Below are 19,795 nucleotides of genomic sequence, written 5' to 3' on the forward strand. Positions count from 1 at the left end.
GCCAACTATTATTTTCTCAATCCCTTGGAGTTAAAATATAAGATAAAGTTCAATTAAGTGTCTAAATAAGCCATCAAAAGATACATCATGAAGACCGAACACACTACCAAGCAAACCATTTCACATCACGTTCAAACCTTTGGACTGTAACACTGTTCAAGTCATCATGGGAGGGCAGCACAGAAAATGTGTGAACTCTTTTTCTCTTGCTTGGGTGGGTGTATGTAGTTTTATAGAGATTAGATAGTAACACAAGAGATTTTACAGTTTTGTATTCTGGATCAAATTTTTAAACTCCCCCAACCCCAGGTTTATTGATGTTCCCATTACTTTTTCCCCTGGTTACACTTGTGATGAATAGCAAAACCTGTCTTACGAAAGAACCTGGTTCAGACACGATATTTTAAAATTAATTTTCTACTTTTGTTCATATAAAAATTATATGACCTAGTGGTCCTTAAAAATTGTAAATACCTCTCTAACCATGGCACCACAGGATAAAATGACTTTGTAATTCAGAAACTACACATAAGAAAATGAAGCACGACACCCATTTTTATCCTATTGGCAACAAAAAGTTGAAAAATACTTTCTTGTTTTGTTAGTGTAAATAGATGTAATTTTCTGAAGAACAAGTTGGTGACTTGCCAAAAATTTAAATGTGCATACTATCCTTTACTTTTAAGAGTTCCACTTAGATAAACTTATCTTGCCAAAGGTGATCAGACAGAACTACATAAAAATATATAAATTAATTTTCTTTCTTTTAAAAAATACAATGGACTATATTGTGTCTTAAAGGTATTTCCTTTATGTAAATAAATTCTTAAAAGTAATTTTCAAAAAAGACTATGATTTTCTCTCTTTTTTTTCCTGGAAAAGTCAGGGCTATTTCAGGAATATAAGATATAAATAAATAACAATAAAACAAAAATATAAACTTCAGTTTCATGCAGAAATAAACAATAATGAGAAGATCACTCGTCTCATGATTTTTGACACAGCAACATAAACGTCGCCTCTGACCACAGTGTACAGAACGGTGGACATTGTGGACATGAGACACATGAACCAGCCACGTAAGTTACGGCCCTTTTAAGTGATAACATGTAGAGAAAGAAGCCTGTGACATTGCTGAATGGAAACAAACTAGCTATACCCAGTAATTCGCCTGCAGTACCAGACATAGGTATGAGCAGACACACACACACACACATACATATGATTCTGTGAGAACATGACTTGCTGTGGGACAACATTTCTGGGAATTTTTTTATTCTCTTCTAAATTGCTTGAATTATTTTTTTTTTATTTTTGACACATCTTATTTTATTCAGGTAACAGTCTGATCACACATGGTCCTCTCAAATAAGTCAAATGTAATCAGATGTTAAAGCTTGGTCTTTAAACATTACAGCCAATGATGCCACACTTGCCTGTGATCTCACCAACATAAAACCACATCCACACCTCAGTGGCCACCAAACTATTCAGCACAGCTTCCTTAACTGTGAGCTGTTTGAAGCTACCAGTTTGAGCACTACTGACTATTTTCTTCAGGCTTTGAAAAGCTGTAGGGATCTCAGCAGGGATTGGAGGAACCAGCTCAACCTTAGCGTAGTACCAAAATGTGACCACTGGATGCTTTGAATAAGTCACAGCAGTGTTCACCGGTTCACCGGGGCCTTCTCTACAAGGTTATGGAGAAATTGAGCCAGGGTGTTAGGATGGAAAGACAGTCCCCCCAAATGGCCGGCCTTGAAATTTTTTTTATAGCAATTTAAAAATTTTTCTTTAAATCCCTTTTGAAAAAAATTAATGAGAATTCTTAATAACAAGATTATGAAAATGGACATTACTCAATTTTTAAAGCAAAATCTAAAATTAACAGGTTAATTTTCAATAACAATCTGCTGTGTCTATAAGATGAAAGTTTATTTCTTAGAAAAGTACACATTGCAAAGAACTATTCTCAGTGTTGTGAGATTCCTGAGATTATGAAAATAAAATGATTTTCATTGAGAAAAATGTCTATTATTGTCCCTTAAATCTTCTAGAAATAGATAAATGAAATAAAGCTGTATGAGCTAAATTAAATCTGGTAAGGCAGCTGACATTTGGGGGACAGAAAACCTATCCTCAGTGTTTTCCTTGTAACACTTTAAGGGACAGAGGTGATATAAGAACAAATAGTCCTCTGATCACTACAAAATATTAGGAAAAGGCTTATTTTAATCTTCAATTTTATGCAGTAATAGTTGGCTTCCATTTATTATTTTTATCTGTATTGAAATTTGGCTCTGGCATTTTATCTTCAAAATATTTTATCAGTATAGCTAATTAATCTATATTCTTTTTTTTTCCTTTTTTTTATTAAATCATAACTGTATACATTGATATGATCATGGGGCATCATACACTCGCTTCATAGACCATTTGACACATTTTTATCACAATGGTTAGCATAGCCTTTCCGGCGTTATATTCTTTCTAAACATTTAGTTAGAAAGAAAAAAGCCAGTAGAAAGTTATTCTGGTTTGAAACCATAGTTCTTAAGTTTTAGTCTAAATTCTCTCTCTCTCTCTGTTTTTTTTTTTTACCCCGCCCTTGGTAGAGTACCTTGGCATCACACCTCACAGCAACCTCCAACTTCTGGGCTTAGGCGATTCTCCTGCTCAGCCTCCCGAGTAGCTGAGACCACAGGTGCCTACCATAATGCCCGTCTATTTTTTGTTGCAGTTTGGCCAGGGCCGGGTTTGAACCCGTCACCCTCCGTATATGGGGTTGGCGCCCTACCCACTGAGCCATAGGCGCTGCCCATAATCTAAATTCTCTAAATCCAAGGATATTTAAATATGGTCAATCACTCCCAGAGTATTAAAAATGCTTTATTCAAAGTTTTAAAATTTTGTTTTTAAAAAAACTGGCTCAGTGAGTAGGGTGCCGGCCCCATATGCCGAGGGTGGTGGGTTCAAACCCAGCCCTGGCTGAACTGCAACCAAAAAAAAAAAAAAAAAAAAAAAAAATAGCCGGGCGTTGTGGCAGGGGCCTGTAGTCCCAGCTGCTCGGGACGCTGAGGCAAGAGAATCGCGTAAGCCCAAGGGTTAGAGGTTGCTGTGAGCCGTGTGACACCACAACACTCTACCAGAGGGCAGTACAGTGAGACTCTGTCTCTACAAAAAACAAAAAAAACAAACAAACAAAAAAAAAACCAACCCTAAGACTTCACCTTAAAGATATTTAAAATTCTATTAGAACATTAAGATAATTATTACCCCTTGTCCCAGGAAAGTAACTAGTAGCACTTATTTTTTCTTGACTATAAAACAAGAGAATGGATCTAAAAGAAATAACGATTTCTTTTTTTTTTTTCTTCCAGTTTTGACTGGGGCTGGGCTTGAACCCACCATCCCCGATATATGGGGCCAGCGTCCTACTCCTGGAGCAACAGGCGCTGCCCAGAAGTAACAATTTCTTAGGAAATTTTGAAGCTCAAGATAAAATTCTCTAGCTTCAAACTAAAAAACAGGCTTTCTGAGCCATATCAGAGAGTAGCTCACAGGCTATAAAATAAATGTATAATTCAAGATTTTGTTAAGAAACAGGGGTGAGGGTGGCGCCTGTGGCTCAAGGAGTAGGGCGCCAGTTCCATATGCCGGAGGTGGCGGGTTCAAACCCAGCCCCGGCCAAAAACCAAAAAAAAAAAAAAAAAGAAACAGGGGTGAAGGCTACGTTAACCAGTTTGTTTTAAGTATGTCAAACTGTATATAAAACCAGCACATTTTACCCCATAAATGCATTATTGCACACAGCTATGATTTAATTAAAAAAAAAAAAAAAGATTTTGTATAGACCTACAGCATCATTCCAGCAAGTATAATTATATTACAGTGTAAAAATATCTAGATTGACAAAGGCAAAAAGAAAATCAAAGAGAAGAAAAGACAGCATAGGGCAATCATGTTTCTGGGTGAGCCTATATTGTGAAATTTCATCTAATCAGTAAAAAGTAGAGCAAACACATACAGAAAATGTAGTGAGACAACCTGATGGTGGACTCTGAGGGAAGAAGTGTTACACATCTTCAAAGTTGTTAATTCCTCAGTTTCCATTCTTAATATAAGAAACATCTACAATGAAGTTTCACCTGTCCTCAAAAGTCCCATATTTTTGTCTAAATTCTTTACTATAAAAATAAGAACTGAATATTAAAAATGGAAGAGCTGTGGCTGTAAGACATAGGTGTGCCCAGACTGCCCTCTCTAACCCCATGTCCCTATTACAAGCCCCCATGTAACCAGTGATACTGCTTCTTTTTCTTTCTCTTTAGTACTTTCACTGCCTTAGCGCTCTTATTCTTAAGAGCTCATTAATTTTCTACTTTATCTAGTATAAAATTCTTACCATAAAACAGGATATATATTTTGCTTTTAAAGTGTACAATCCAAAATACAGGTACTGATGCAACTCCTCCGCTCCAGGTGTGACTACATGGATCCCCATGTACACTGACTTCTTGAAGAGAGGGCACATTCTACAGCCTCAGAGAGAAGGCTACAAATTGAGACTTGATGCTGATATATCAGACTTGGACTGATCATCACTTGTATGGAATTTAGACACATGGCTGGTAAGTCATCATCACACAGTCTTAACGCTATCCCGACTGCGCAGTGGGCATGCATGGCGGTGTCAGTGGACTGAGCACACCAAAGGGGCACTGACCACAGTGACCAAGGGAAGATAGAATATATGCTGTAGCTTGCCCACCACACTGGCAGGAAATTATTCTTGACTGATGATGTCACAGAGGGGTAAATTATGAAAACAACTTTTTTTGAAGAGTGAAGGATCATTTAAATTATTCAAGTACTATAAAACATATTCCCAAACTGCACTGAATCTATACAATTTGCATGATTCCAAATAAGTATTTTAATAATAGCAAGTACAAAATAAAATAGGCTGCAATAAAATAATTGTTAACTCATCCCCATCAATGCCATCCATATGTAATGCAGTGCTCAGTCACCACACATCACTTGTATTCACAGACACACAACATTCTGCAACCAGCAAGCATAGGATGTATATTCTTCAATGGGGAAAATGAATTACCTACCAGGAAATTTCATTTTGCTTTAAATAATTAGAATTCTTTATATACAACTGTCCCATCTCTCCACCCTCTAAATAAAATATATGCAAAAAACAAACTAACTCGTGGTATGACAAAAGTAAGGCAACATTACATGGATATAAGATGGGAAATAGATAAAGAATGCTTCCAACAATGTGCCTTTCCCTACCTGTATTTTCTGAATGGTATAAATTGTACAGTTTATTATAAAGTGCTTGGTGAACAGATGTTGGTATGGCATAGTGTTTCTGACTTCCAAAGGCCAACGAATTAAGGTGTCATATCAGCCAGAGGGAGGTGTAAAGTGAGGGAAGAGAAGGTATTTTCATGTGATTAATACTTTCTAAAAATCCCACCCTGAATATGGTATCATCATTTCAGAAAGAGAACCCCCACCCTCCATCTTTTATCCACTCTCCTGGCATGACCACCTGTGATATTCTTGTGAGGCTATTGAGTCAGTTCCAACCCTCGACCCAGCACAGGAAAGCTCGTAGGTACTCACCCTGCACACTGGGCACTGCCAGGGACTACTGCTGTCTCTAAGCCTGAACTCATCAGACAAACACTTGGAATGATACACACGAAAACACAGGTCACATATCAACACCTCTCCAGGCAAATGGCATTCAAAACAATACCAGTCATGATTTTCTGTTTCCCAGTCCTACAAAAAATACAAAATAATTTTGTATGACATTTTGTCAATATCTGCAATGACTAAAAACAAAATTGAAACTAAAGTCCATCAGAAATTAGGCATTATAAATAACTTCAGACATTTACTGTGTTAAAACAAGAGGGAAAATACCCAAAAGTTTACTTCTTTAAGTTTTAAAATCCTTCCTGAACATATTAATATTCAGAAATATCTTAAGGCAATCTGATAGGATAGCAAAACAAGTCCAAAATGAAGTAAGTCCAAAGCCAATTCCAGTTCTAACATTATTTTTCATGTTAAAATATAATCTAATCATTTCTTTAGTAAACTGAGTACCCCAAACCAACTTACAGCTTAGCATTCCAAATAAACAAACCTTTGTTTTGTTCTGCTTTTAAAATGTGTATATATAAAATAAGTACTCGACACACTGTGGGAACGGAGAAAACAGTAGCGAATGGTGACCTCACTATTCTCCTCTTCCCGTTGGTGGTATTGGATGCTTTATTAAAAATAACCACTAATTAGAAGGTCCATGTTCTGATATGTTGTCAAATGTTCAGAGTCTGTAGAATTTGGAAAAATAAATTAAAAATGTGAAACTACCTAAGGGAGATTACCATAGACAATTAAAAAAAGGAAGTAGATTTCCCTAATTGTAGCTATTCCTAGAAATGAAAGACCACGACCATAGGTGCACACTTTCACCATGCTCTTGTTTGTGACACATCCTTTGTACAGCCAATACCATTTAAATGTAAATAGGAAGACGGTTAGAAGTTCTCTTAGTTTAGAATTTATTGTAAATACCATTCTTAGCTTTAATTATAAAACACTTATGGTAAGAGTGAGGTGCTGATTCTCACCCTTCATTTGTAGATGTGGAAACCAAATGAACAAGGGCAAAACCCAGTTAGCGTCATCAGACCCCTTCCAGTAGGGGCCCTGACATTCCAAACTTGGGTTCTGCCATCGTTTTCTTTCTATAAATCATTATCTACACTGTCTCCAAGGCTAAGGAGCCTTCTTGTTTTCTCTGATGTTAATTTTTCCCCAATAACTGGCCTCTATACAGCACTCGCTGAGGAAGCACTGACTTCTTTAGAAGCGAGATGTACATGTGTCTCTGCCTGGTTGTACTGTCTATTCTCTCAAAAAGAAAGAGAGTCACAGGCGGCGCCTGTGGCTCAAGGAGTAGGGCACCGGTCCCACATGCCAGAGGTGGTGGGTTCAAACCCAGCCCCAGCCAAAAACTGCAAAAAAAAAGAAAGAGAGTCACCAAGGGTCCAAAATTCATGTCTTCCAACCCACATCCAGAGTCATGCCTCGAGCGCAGTAGTAAATCCTGCAAAAATATAAATTTCCTGGCTTGCTCCTTATTAAGAAATAAGTGGTTTTTATTGACTAAAGTAATAAAGAAAAAGACATGACCATTTTTAGTTATTTGCTGTAGATATATAAATTTTGCAAACTGACTTTGGTGGAATAATTACAGTTGGACTAAAGTCATATGGTATTGATTTTACATAAAATGCTCATTGTACATGGCAGAAAAAAAATCTCCACAAAGTTTGACACAGTGCCTCATGACATCATAGTAAATGTGTGTGGCACTTGGCTGTATTAAAACAACACTAAAACAATAACAAATGAGGTTTCAGGGGAGATAAGATGTCTTGTTCTACTTTTAGTTAATAGAACTCTTTCCAAATTTAAAGCAAAGTATTTCACGATACTTTTAAATATTCATAGGTATTTGATTTTGGTGGCTTTTATCCAACTCAATATTAAAAAAAAAGAAACCAACATCTCTCAGCATTTGAACTTTTTACATTGGTTCACCTCCATGTGATGGTCCCAATGGCAGCTAGTAGGCTAATTGAGAAAGGTTGTGTCCTATTGCGCATGGGCCCCACCTCCCTGTCACTTTCTTCTCACTACTCTTTCCCCAGAAAATAAAGATGAAAATAGGTCTTTCTTCAACAGGGTATTTAATTCTTGTACTAATTTTTCACAACAATTATTGAAATGCAATTACAACTCAAATGAAGTAAAAATAGGGAAACATTTTGATATTTGTTTATAATGGCATATCATTAACCCCACTCTCTGATATAAAAGAATACATGGGGTGGTAAAGGCAGTGCTGGCCATTCTTTTAATCATGGCAATAGTCGTTCAAAATATACAAAATATGCAAAAGTCAAGTTCAAAAGTTGTTTGATTCTGAATCCAGGAAACATTTTTCTGAGATATAAATGATACAGGCATGCTTATTATAGGCTGAGTTGCCTATAATTTGTCTTTCAGTAATTAGAAATCTTTTACATAGTGCTTCTGACTAACATTCACTCATGTGTGCCAGTAAGCTAACTCTGTATTTTTGCTGGATCCCAACAAATGTCATCAACGAGAGACATCCTGAGTAGCAGCATCTGTGGAATGCCACCTCAAAACAAGAAAGTTTTACAAAAGCAAAATGATCAGCACAAAATTCAAACCTAGCAGAAATTGAAATTGTATGGTTTTAACAAACAATTTTATCAAGAGTTAAACAAGGTAATCTAAATTAAGATAGACATGTAATATAAAAACAAACTGAATTAAAGTAAAATAACAGTGCAAAATTAGTTCACCTTGTCTGGGGTTGCTTTCCTGGAGAAAGGCTAAATACTGTAGGCCTTTCAAAATAAAAACAAAATGATCTTGGTCTCTCTACTATAATTTTGCTCAATATCAGGCAATACACAAGGCTAAAGGATTTCATACATGGTCAAATTGCTTATTATTTCCTGTATGACTTATGCCATTTGCAGATGATATTAACTGATAAATGTGCCAATCAATGGGTGGCGCCTGTGGCTCAACAGAGTAGGGCACCGGCTCCATATGCTGGAGGTGGCGGGTCCAAACCCATCCCCGGCCAAAAACTGCAAAAAAAAAAATGTGCCAATCAAGTATTAATAAAACAGGAGCCTGCAAACACTGGAGCCTCTACTCTTCACACTAACATGGAAGAGGTAAAAGGACATAGAGAAACTCTCTCTCTAGGAATTCATGTGCCATGAAATCTCTGATGATGGTAGAAAAACACTTTCCTAGTAAATAAATGTGGTACCACTGTAAATTACATAGGACATGAACGTGTGCCTCAGTGATCTGCAACTGTTTCACACTGGATTTTAACATTGCAAGTGACGAACGTGCAAGTGGTGAACACAATACCTCCCCATAGCAAGAAATTTACACAGGCTGTCCTCAGACACAGCAGGGAAACTGCATGCCTGGCAGCAGCCTGTTGCTGTAGATCTCTGCCAGCCATATGGCTTGGTTGAGTATCTGGAGCCAGACTGGTTTAAATCCTGCCCCCAGAACTCAGAGCTGTACAATCGTAGGCAAAATGTTTAGCTTCTATGTGTGTGCCATTTTCTATCAGTAAAATGAACAAAATTACAGTAGTTTATAGGGTTTTTGTAAGAATCAAATGAATCATGTACACAGTACCTAGAAGAAGGCAGGGCACCGTGTAAGCACCAGGAAGCGCTAGCTGGCACTGTTACCTGCCTACTGCAGGGATTGACCACATCGCAGTATGATGCAATATGCTTATAATTATCCATGTATGCACATTTCTTTTCTAGGCAGTTTAAAATTCATTATTACTTCTAATTTTCACAACATTTCTCTATACTGGATAGGGCAAGAAATATTAACTGTGATTTAGAGACAAAACTGAAGCACAGAGAGCTGCTCAGTCATGTAGCAGCCAGGTGCGTGAAGGTGCTCAAATTATAATCCACAAGAAATTTTAATTTTTAAAGTAATTTCCTATTTCTACTTAATAAGCAGATAAACAATACACCACAAATATGTGTGTTTGAGATAGTATTTTAATGTACATATAATATAAAAATAACTCTCTACAATTTTAGGTTTAGTTTAATTCTACTAAGAAATTTAGTTAATCATTGGGAGCTAAGAATTTTAGTTACATATTATAGTAATTTTAAATATTATTTATTTTTTGATAGAACTAATGTAACATTCATTAGTAGAATTTAGACAGAAGGAAAAAGAAAAAAGAAACACACAGATCGATATAAGCTGAACAGAGGACATATAACAAGACGGCAGGATCCAAAAATATTCAATTGAATAATATGGAAATTCTTTACCAATGCAAAGATTTGAATGTAAGTATATTACAGTTTAAATGCACATTGAATCACAGTATAATTGATTTCTAATTAATTAATCAATACTTTACTTAGTAAATAAATGATCATTTATTTTTATAACTAAGACAGGGAATGGGCACCTGGAGGGAATACACAGTTCTGCACATGATTAAAATAAAGAGAACATATTTTTAAAAGTCAACAGTGTCTAAGGAACATCAAGTTTTTCCCTAAGGAAACAACCTATTAACAACCCTATGAATAATTGATTTATGACAATTATAATTACAATAAGAAAAAGGTAAAGACCTAAAGTTTAAAAAAATGATACGGTATCATGCTATATTTATATATTTTATATATTTTTATAAGCATGGGAAGCCAAGCTTAGGTGGAATACAAGAGGCCTCTCAATATTTTTCTCAGCAACAAAGCAAGGACTCATTTCTTTTCTTTTTTCTTTCTTTTTTTTTTTTTTTAGAGACAGAGTCTCACTTTGTCACCCTTGGTAGAGTATCGTGGCATCACTGCTCACAGCAACCTCCGGCTCTTGGGCTTAGGTGATTCTCTTGCCTCAGCCTCCTGAGTAGTTGTGATTATAGGCGCCCGCCACAACACCCGGCCATTTTTTGTTGCAATTTGGCTAGGGCTGGGTTCGAACCCGCCACCCTTGGTATAAGGGGTCGGCACCCTACTCCCTGAGACACAGGCGCCACTCCCAGGACTCATTTCTTGCTGTAGCTACTCACGGTGTTATTTGTGAAGAATAAGGCCATAGATTTCAATCCTATCTCTTATCTGAAAGATGTGAGCAAAGCTAAATTTCCAGAGAAATGTAACTCAAACTTCCTTGAGACTGATGATTTTGAGTTGGGAGGAACAGATGACGAAGGGAAAGCAGTCTTGCCCCACTGTGACTAAGATTCAAGCCCATTTACCCACGTTAGTCCCCTGAAGTCACCACAAGACATGCATTTCCATCCATTAAGCTTTTTAATAGGTGTCAAAAACTTTAAGTGAGAAAAAGGAAAAATCACAGAATCTATCCTATGTTTCGTTTAAAAAGATGCCTCTGAGGCCTGTTTAAAAGGATCAGGACGTCCTGCCTACAGGCAGCGCTGACTGCAGCACGAGGGAGGGTCTCACTGCAGCAGGCACAGTCGGCGTTCCTGCTCCAATCTCTCTGGAATCACAAGTAGCACAACAAACCAGGGGAAGGTTCTAACCAAAAACAAGCTGTTGTTCCTCAATTTCCAGATTAAGAAATGAGGCCCCAAGTCCAAATTTGGCAAGTTAACTAAAGAGAGAAGTAGTTTTAAAGAAAACATCTTTTTTATTTTTACATTTTTAAGTCATTCTCAACACTTCTGAAGAGGTTATTTTAATTTATTTACTTATCTACTTTAGACAATGTCTCACACTCTGTCACCCTGGGTAGAGTCTGTCATCATGGCTTTCAGGAACCTCAAACTCCTAGGCTCATGGAATCCTTTTGCCTCAGCCTCCTGAGTAGCTGGGGTTACAGGTGGCTACCAAAACACACCTAGCTAGTTTTTTTTATTTTTAGTTGAGACAGGGTCTCACTCTTGTTCAGGCTGGTCTCCAACTCCTGAGCTCAAGCGATCCACCTGCCTCAATCTCTGAGAGTGAGCCATTGTGCCTGGCATTTCAAATCAAAATATCTCTAAATAATAGTGTAGCTTTGTGCCTGAGAAATGAGTAACACTGCCTCAGTTTCAAAATAAATATTTGATATTTCAAAATAAATATTTGAGTATGCAAATGAGCCATATTCAAGGCTGTCTGCCTTATTGTATTACATTAAATACTTTGGTGAGAACTTCCCATCTTTAGTGAGCAGCTTATTAGTTAAGAGTTTAACTCATGAGGGATTAACTTGTATTTATTACAAAAAGAGCTACTAAATATCAAATGTAACTCAGCCCAGAAAATGTAAAATTCTGCCAATTCTTCAAATTATAAAAATAAAGGGGGTGAAATTCTGTGAAGAAATCCAGATTGAAGGTAGTCAGCCATGTGTATTTCTTCAGAGCACATAGATGCCGAAACAGTTTTGAGCCCCTGAGAACATGTAGCATTTTCTTTTAAAAAAACAAAAGAAGGTCTTGATATACAAAACATTGAATGATCAGAGACCACCAAGTTTCACTCTGTGCCATGGTCTAATGGTCCTTAACCAATTTAATTTATAAAACTATGAAAACTATCTTTAAATGACTTATTTGAAGACTAGGAGTGAACGGTAAAGACACACCAATCTGGAAGTATAAGATGACCATAAGACATTTACAGGAGTGTTTCTAAGCTTCCGCAAATTTGTCATTTTAAAATTGGTTGAATTTGTTGGTAAATTACTTCACTTTTTTTTTTTTTAAGAGACAGGGTCTTGCTACATTGCCCAGGCTGTTTCTTGAACTCCCAGCCTTAGGTAATCCTCCTCAGTCTCCTAAAGTTCTGGGAATAGATGTAAGCTACCATGCTTGGCCTCATAACTACTGTTTTTAGAGGCCAACGAAGGAAAAAAAAGAGCTTTACTACTCATTTTTAAAATGACAGAACTGCTTAAGAAAGGAACATTTGTAACTTTGAAGTAAATGTTTAAAAACAGATACTTAAAAACATCCAACATCCTCCCTTCGCTAGGCCATATATGTCTTCTTTTCTTGACTTTTTCCTTCCTTGGTACTAAGTCAGAAAGTCAAGATGAATACATACACCTTTCAATTTGGAAACTCAAGGTTTTAGAGGCATCAGAGTGATTCCTGCTAGACATGAGGCAGTAAAACTATAAAGCAGGGGTCCCAGGACCAAATGCTAGTATGCAGGTCAGTTACCAGCCACAGAATACCTCTGTGCAAACCAGAAAAGGTGACCCTTCCCTGAAATGCTCTTGTTTACTCATTTTATCAGAATAAGATACTTTACAATCATTCACTAGAGAACTGCTTGATAAATATACCAATGTATAATATCTGTATTGTGAAAGGAGCTTCCTAAGGTGTCTGCAGCAGCCTGCACGCACTGGCCACATTTAAAACAAGTACACAAAGCTGGCCAGGGTAAGACACTGTGCTATGCCCAGAGAGACAAAGTTAATTACAGTCCTTCTAAAATGTTATTAGGGCATGAGAATTGTAGCCAGGTGGTATCCCCAGCCAAAACCATGAAACACACATATGATTATTCTCTTTATTTTAGAGGCACACCTTCAATAAAAAGCCAGTGTTCTAACAGACAACCTCTTTACAAGTCTTGTCTTTGAGGATACAGGTTGAAAAGTTAAAAGACCCTAAAAAACTTTTTGCTTGTACGGTTAGTAAAAAAACTACGTGCTTTTGCCATATCGTATACAGGCATCCTTGTCAGCAATATTATTTACTCACAGGTCCAATCCTTGCTTTGAGGACATGTTGTTGCACTTTGTATAGGATTTTGACGCACTTTGTATAGATAATCTCATCTAACCCTTTAAACAGTCAAATGAGATAGATGGCAATGTCCAGATTACAGCTGAGGACTAAGAAAGTTCCTTGAGGTCTTACAACAAAACAAATGCTGGAGATGGGCCTGAAACTTCTCTTTCTTATAACCATACCACTTTCTAATACACTACATTACCTCTGAGTTTGAAATATTCATGCATTAAATTATAAACTAGGTAAAATTTTTATATGTTCAGTTGTGCTTAGACTAGCCATCGATATTTAGCATAAAAATGCTGGTGAATTCTTATTGACCAGCATCAATCAGAATTAAACCTGTATAGTAATTTGTTTGATTTACATTTCAGATTTCATCTTGAAAGAAGGATGATTCTATAAATATATGTAACAGAACGTGTAAAAATAAAACATAGAAGACCTAATATATTATTATTGGTGAACATATAATAAACTCACTAATTGCTTATTGAATTAAACTGAACAAAAATCCCTCAACCTGAGGAGGAAGAAAGCATATGGAAAGGCACAAGTCTAAAAACCAAAATAATAAAATCACTTTTATGAAAAAATATAATACGCATGATTCACAAACCTAAATCCTGTACTGTTAGTTACTATATCTCAGAAATTATTAGTATAATTTTCTATATTAAATCTGTAAGTCTCCAAGTATTTCATGATTAGAAATTTTACATTATCTGTATTAAGTATATAAGCTATCAAAAATGAATGGCCCTCCTTTAAATGTCTGATGCAGATATATTTACATCATTTGATATTACTTTTCTATTATATCTTGGCACTGTAGGTTTCCTCACTGACAAGAAAGCTTTATGTTTTTATAAGGAAACTCAATAGAAAAATTGTTCTGATATAAAAATTTTCACTTAACTTTTCAAAAACACTTTCAGTGCACAAAATAAATGACACCAAAGTAAAGGTATTTTCTTCCATGCTTTCTGCTTGTGGAAAATACTTTCTTTCCTGACGCTTTGAAGCACAGATTAAATTAACAAAAACAGTGTTAAAAGTGAGCAACCTAGAAGTTTATATTGTATCATAGCTGCTGCTATAAGCCAGCTTCCCACAGAAGCTCTGCTCAGTTTACTGCTCTCAGACTTAACAGGTTATAGTATGTCTGTTGACTCATCTGCCAGAATAAAGCAAAGAAATTCAAAGTTTTTAGAACATTTTTCCACAAAGAACCAGTTTGTAGGATTTCATGTCATCTTTATAACTTCACCTGATTATTACATCTATTCCTTTCAAAAGCTAAAAAATTAACATGTATTATATTTTAAATCTATCATCTTAAGTGATGTTCCTTTGTAAAAACTAAGATACGAGTAATTAAAGTATCAGAAATAACAAAGAAAATAAAGCAGGAGGACAGAAATATTACACATGAAATCAATCTTTACAAGAGAGAAAAAATGTGCTTCTGAATGTGCCTCTGAGTGTAAAGTTAGTTATATACAGAAAGACAATAAAGGATTAAAATATTATCACTTAAAAGAGGAGTCAAAATAAGAACTAAGTAAAAATATAATAAACTTCCTGCCTTTCCTATTTGATTTCTGTTCTAGTGCCCCAAATCTGCACTAATCACTAGCCAGTGAAGACAAGGGCCAGGGGAGTCCCACACCGGAACCTTGTATCCTGCAACATAAGCCTGGCTCTGGGCTCTGATGCCACCCACCCACTCTGACCCCCCTCAGAAGACAGTACATCCCTTACCATCTAAAGGGCCTCATTATTACCCTGCATTGAAACATTTGTTACTAGCATGTACTGAAGAAAACTCAGGAAGGCCATTAAGTGCTGTACATGGAACTACAGTTTCATTTTTTAGATTCAAGGTAACATAGAAAAAGCAGGATCGTTGTAAATGTAAGTTATCTCCTGAAGAATCAGGAAGGAAAATATCAACATTATTAATGTAGAGTCTTAATGCTGATAAAAAGGTTAAAATGAAATATTAGTAAATTTCTGAAAATTAATTTCCATAGACTAAATAATGTTCAAAAGTTGAAAGCTTACATTTCTAAATATATCAAATAAAATATACTTACAATCTCATCTCCTGGCAACCAATATCCTTCTTGTTCAATACCAGCCTTTGAGCCCTTGCAGCCCACTGTCAGAGTCTCAACAATAAGACCATCTTTCACAGCTAAGCTCAGCTGACGGGTGGTCTCTTTTGGATGCATGCCGTGGACTCGAGACATATACCTGAACACAGAAGAAGAAAAATTTAAAAATCCTTTAAATTTTTAAAGGATTTAAAAAAAAATTTTTTTTAAATCCTGAAAACTAAAAATTAATAAATATAAGAAAACGGAGGTGATTTATTTCTCTTTTATTATGATATATTTATTAGCTGTGTTGAAAGAAAGAAAGGAAAGGGAAAGTCCTGAATCCTCAACCCCTCCAATTACCATGCTACTTTATACCTAAATTCTATTCTGTATGTTTACAGCAATACTTGTTCAAAGTGGTTCTAAATTAGCAAATACAAATCACATAACAAGTTTAAACTTTAGCCTCTGGCTTCTGCTCTACAGATTCTAAATTTAAAATTCTAAAATTTTCAACCACAGGAGTTTAGAATTACAAACATATTTTGTAATACTTTTATCCAACACTTAGGAAATGACACCACAGAAAATATAAGAATTTTGTGAGTGGTAGTCAACAGATAAGGAGAACATGAATGCATGTTGTGATCAAAAAGGCAAAAGTGTGATTTTGTTCAGTGAAATGTATTTTGGACTGAGTCACTGAAGCACATGTGTGCCTTGATTTACAGTTACATGGTATCATTTAAAAATAAAAACATGAAAGTATTTCCTGGACCACAGAGCGTAATAATAGGCAGGTTCCCTTGTATTTACCAATTATATTTAACTTTAGTTAATACTACATATTTGGTCAATTTGCTTTATTTCAAAGAAATAAAATGTTATAAAGTTAAATTTGTGCAATTTTCCCTTTCCCTCCAAGCAAACCTCATTACTGAAACATACTTACATATTATGTATAAATATGTGTTGTTTGTATGTATATATGTATGTATATCTACAGTGAACTAAATATCTGCAGTCCTTTAGATAACCAGATAAAACACAGTATGAGACTGACCTCAGGCTTCCCCAGAGAAACATTTCAGACCATAATACAAGGAGTAAGGCCTTGTAAGTCCTCAAGGAAATAAAATAGGACACAGAATTTTATATCCAATAAGCCTGTTATTTGAATATCAAAGCAAGAAATAATTTCAAAAACACAAAAGTTCATCATTGAAGGATATTCTAAAATCACAGCATGAATTTTAACAAAGAAAACTAGTGAACCCCAGCCAAGGACTAGTGATAAGCATTTGTGTTTTGGGTTCGTGAAACATGGCTTTTTGCTATTTGGGAGATAGCTCACTCTTAACAACAGAATGCTTTTTCTGCCAATCTAGTTAATTTAAGACTAAGACTGAAAAGAGGATGGGGATTGTGACGAGAACAGCACAGGAACTGGCCCTGACCATGGAGACAGCTGTAATTAATGGTGTGGGGTATGGGAAAGGAAGAAGGTGGGGAGCCGGTCCAAACATACTAATTTTGTCACCTTTTCTAATAGTCCAAAGACTACAGGGGATTAACTCTGCAGTACAAGGGACAACCGTATTTTTATATATAAAGACTAAGACTAATAAAAATAATCAACTGAAGTCTGTTAAGTGGGGCAGGCAGGGCACAGGTGAAAAAACATGTGCTGATTCCCTCACTGTCCACAGTGCAGAGCCAGTAATTACCATCTCAGGGATTAAGTATGCTATTTAAACTAATAGCACAGCAACTAATAAACATTAGTCCTCACAACAGAAATACTTCTAAATTACCTGGAGAAACTCATACAAAAAACATTATGCAGTGAAACATAAAAACAAAACAATAAAAACACAAAGCATATTATATATAATGAGAAGACCAAAACCAAACATTTTGTATTTTTAATAAATACAAACTGGCCAAAATCAACACCTAAAAACAACGAAGTGTTACTAAAAAAGACTGAAAAGGGTGGGCAAAGGCACACACTGGAGTGCCATCCAAAAGGAGCAGAGTCAAGGCCACAGAGCACAGGGCTTGGAGTCCAGAGCAAAACTGTTTTTAAGACAAACAGGGCATAGTTATAATGGCAAAACTATAAGAAATAAAGGAAACATTAATATAAATACAGAATTGTGAGATTTTAATCCACTTCTCTCAGTTCACAAAAAATATATAATGGACAAAAATTAAATAAATAATCATTGGGTCAAAATGTTGCCTAAAAATTGCAAAAAATCTAAAAGCAATAATAAAAAAGCTAAAGCAATGCTATTAAAATATCAAAAATAACTAACAATATTAATCCAAGAGCTCCTTCTTAGGGAGAACTAACCCTAACCCTAACCCAATCTAACCAACAGTGATGACACAAAGCACAAGGAGATAGCTGCAAGTGAAAAGGAAATTAAAATAGTCATGAGCAACTGCTTTGTTCAGTTCTGCATAAAAATATAAAATAAACATTATGATTTTGTAAGAAAATAATAACCAGAATTTAACCAAACAACAAAACAGAATACTTTAACAGACCAATTTCTAACAAAATAGAGGAAGTTGGCAAAGAAGTTTATCCAGAAAAACAACAGCTATGGATATAGTCATAAGGTAATTCTAGTAAACTTACAGTGGCCAGATAACTCCAGCGTGATTTAAACTCTTCCAGTGCACAGTAACAGGAAAGCAAAGAATCTAGCAAATAATAAGAAAACCCCACAAACTAACACAGAAAAAGGAAAGGTAGTGTCCTACATTTTTACTGACATAAAAATCTTAAATTTTTGAATATAGTCTAAAGTAAGTAAATTTAATTAATAGACATTAATACATGTAAATGTCAAAAGACGATACCATAACCAAGTATTTAATTCCAGGAACTGAAGGAAGATTTAATACCAAGAAATCTAAAAATGTAATTCACCTAATTATAGACCAAAAGTGAAAAATCTTGAAGATTTTCATACCCACTGAAAACGTATTTAGTAGACTTCAACACCCAGCCCCTCACAAAACAGAAATGAGTAAATACGTCCTCAACCTGATGAGGATTATTCATAGATTATCTATGGCTATCACTTTTCTTTAACACTCTGCAGAAATACTAACCAACATAGTTAAAATAAGTATAAAACTGGTGAGGAGTTAAAAAGATCATTATTTACAAATCATATATATATAAACCCAAGAAAATTAATGGCTGTGCTATTTTTAAATAATTAATAAGAAAAATAAAATTACTGATAAATAGAGGAAATGACAAAAGCTATAGAGAATTCTGAAATGCTACTGATACAAAAAAAGAACAAATAGGAATTCTGATTGTAATAAAGGTTTCATTTTAAATTATTGCTGCAAAGATTGATTAACCAACACATGACACTGGGAAACCAGCTATCTAACTTGGAGGAAAGAAGACAGAGCCCTACCTTAATCTGTACCCATAAGTAAATTCTAGATAGACTTTAATGACAAAAACAAAAGCACAGAATTATAGAAGGAAAACTTTGGAGAGCGTTTCTCACTATGGTGTGAGAAAAACCTTCAAAGTGTGAAATAAAAGCTAGAAGTGTTGTAACAAAATTGACAAATTTACAAAGTCAGCAGTTTCAACGTAGGAACAAACAAAATAACCAGACACAAATGATAAGCTGGGAAACATATTTGTAACACACATCACAAAGACATAATTTAAGTCCTACATGTTGTATTCCTAAAATTCATTTATGGCCACCCTTTATATAAAGAACTACTATTACTATTAAGAAAAACCATGAAATAACATTTTATACCTGTCAGGTTCCTAAATACACACAGATTTATAATCCACAGGGGCATTTAGTGACTAAGTTGGATATACATCACTGGTGGGACTGAAATAAATCAGTACTGCTTCTGTGGAGGCTAATTTGGTAATATCTATCAAAAATAGAAATGTACTCACCCTTTGACCCAGAAATTCTACTTACAGGAATTTATCCTATAGTTGTTCTTTGGCACCATGTAAAATAATACACACTTAAGGAAGGAAATTCATTTTAGCCTTGTTGGCAACAAGAAAAGATTAGAAACAATCTAGACGTACATCTAAGGGACTGGTTAAATAATTTGTAATATAACTGTATCAAGGATTTTTATATAGTCTTTTTAAGAAATGAAACAATGTTATAGTTGTTAAGGTGATATATCAATACTATGTTTTTAAAAAATATGGTATAAGATGCAACTATTTCTCAAAAGCACTACATAATTA

At 35.3% G+C, this 19,795-nt stretch overlaps 1 protein-coding gene and 1 pseudogene across 13 annotated transcripts in view; both read right to left on the reverse strand.

Moving 5' to 3' along the window:
* The window catches only part of ZMYND11 (zinc finger MYND-type containing 11), a 102,662-nt gene that overhangs the window by 33,219 nt on the left and 49,648 nt on the right, over positions 1–19,795 (reverse strand). For 9 of the 13 annotated variants that reach the window (XM_053572632.1, XM_053572637.1, XM_053572629.1 and 6 more), the window contains exons 3-4: positions 15,517–15,676; positions 5,647–5,808 (exon numbers count right to left, since the gene is read on the reverse strand). In XM_053572632.1, coding sequence (XP_053428607.1) covers positions 5,647–5,808; positions 15,517–15,676 — 322 coding nt within the window. Of the gene's footprint in view, positions 1–5,646; positions 5,809–6,178; positions 6,369–15,516; positions 15,677–19,795 lie in introns of those variants that run through there. The other 4 variants (XM_053572641.1, XM_053572639.1, XM_053572640.1 and 1 more) reach the window with 2 other exon arrangements.
* Positions 1,323–4,504, reverse strand: LOC128573081 (ATP synthase subunit g, mitochondrial-like; annotated as a pseudogene).

The sequence above is a fragment of the Nycticebus coucang genome, chromosome 20 (genome assembly GCF_027406575.1).
Source record: "Nycticebus coucang isolate mNycCou1 chromosome 20, mNycCou1.pri, whole genome shotgun sequence".
Lineage (NCBI taxonomy): Eukaryota > Metazoa > Chordata > Mammalia > Primates > Lorisidae > Nycticebus > Nycticebus coucang.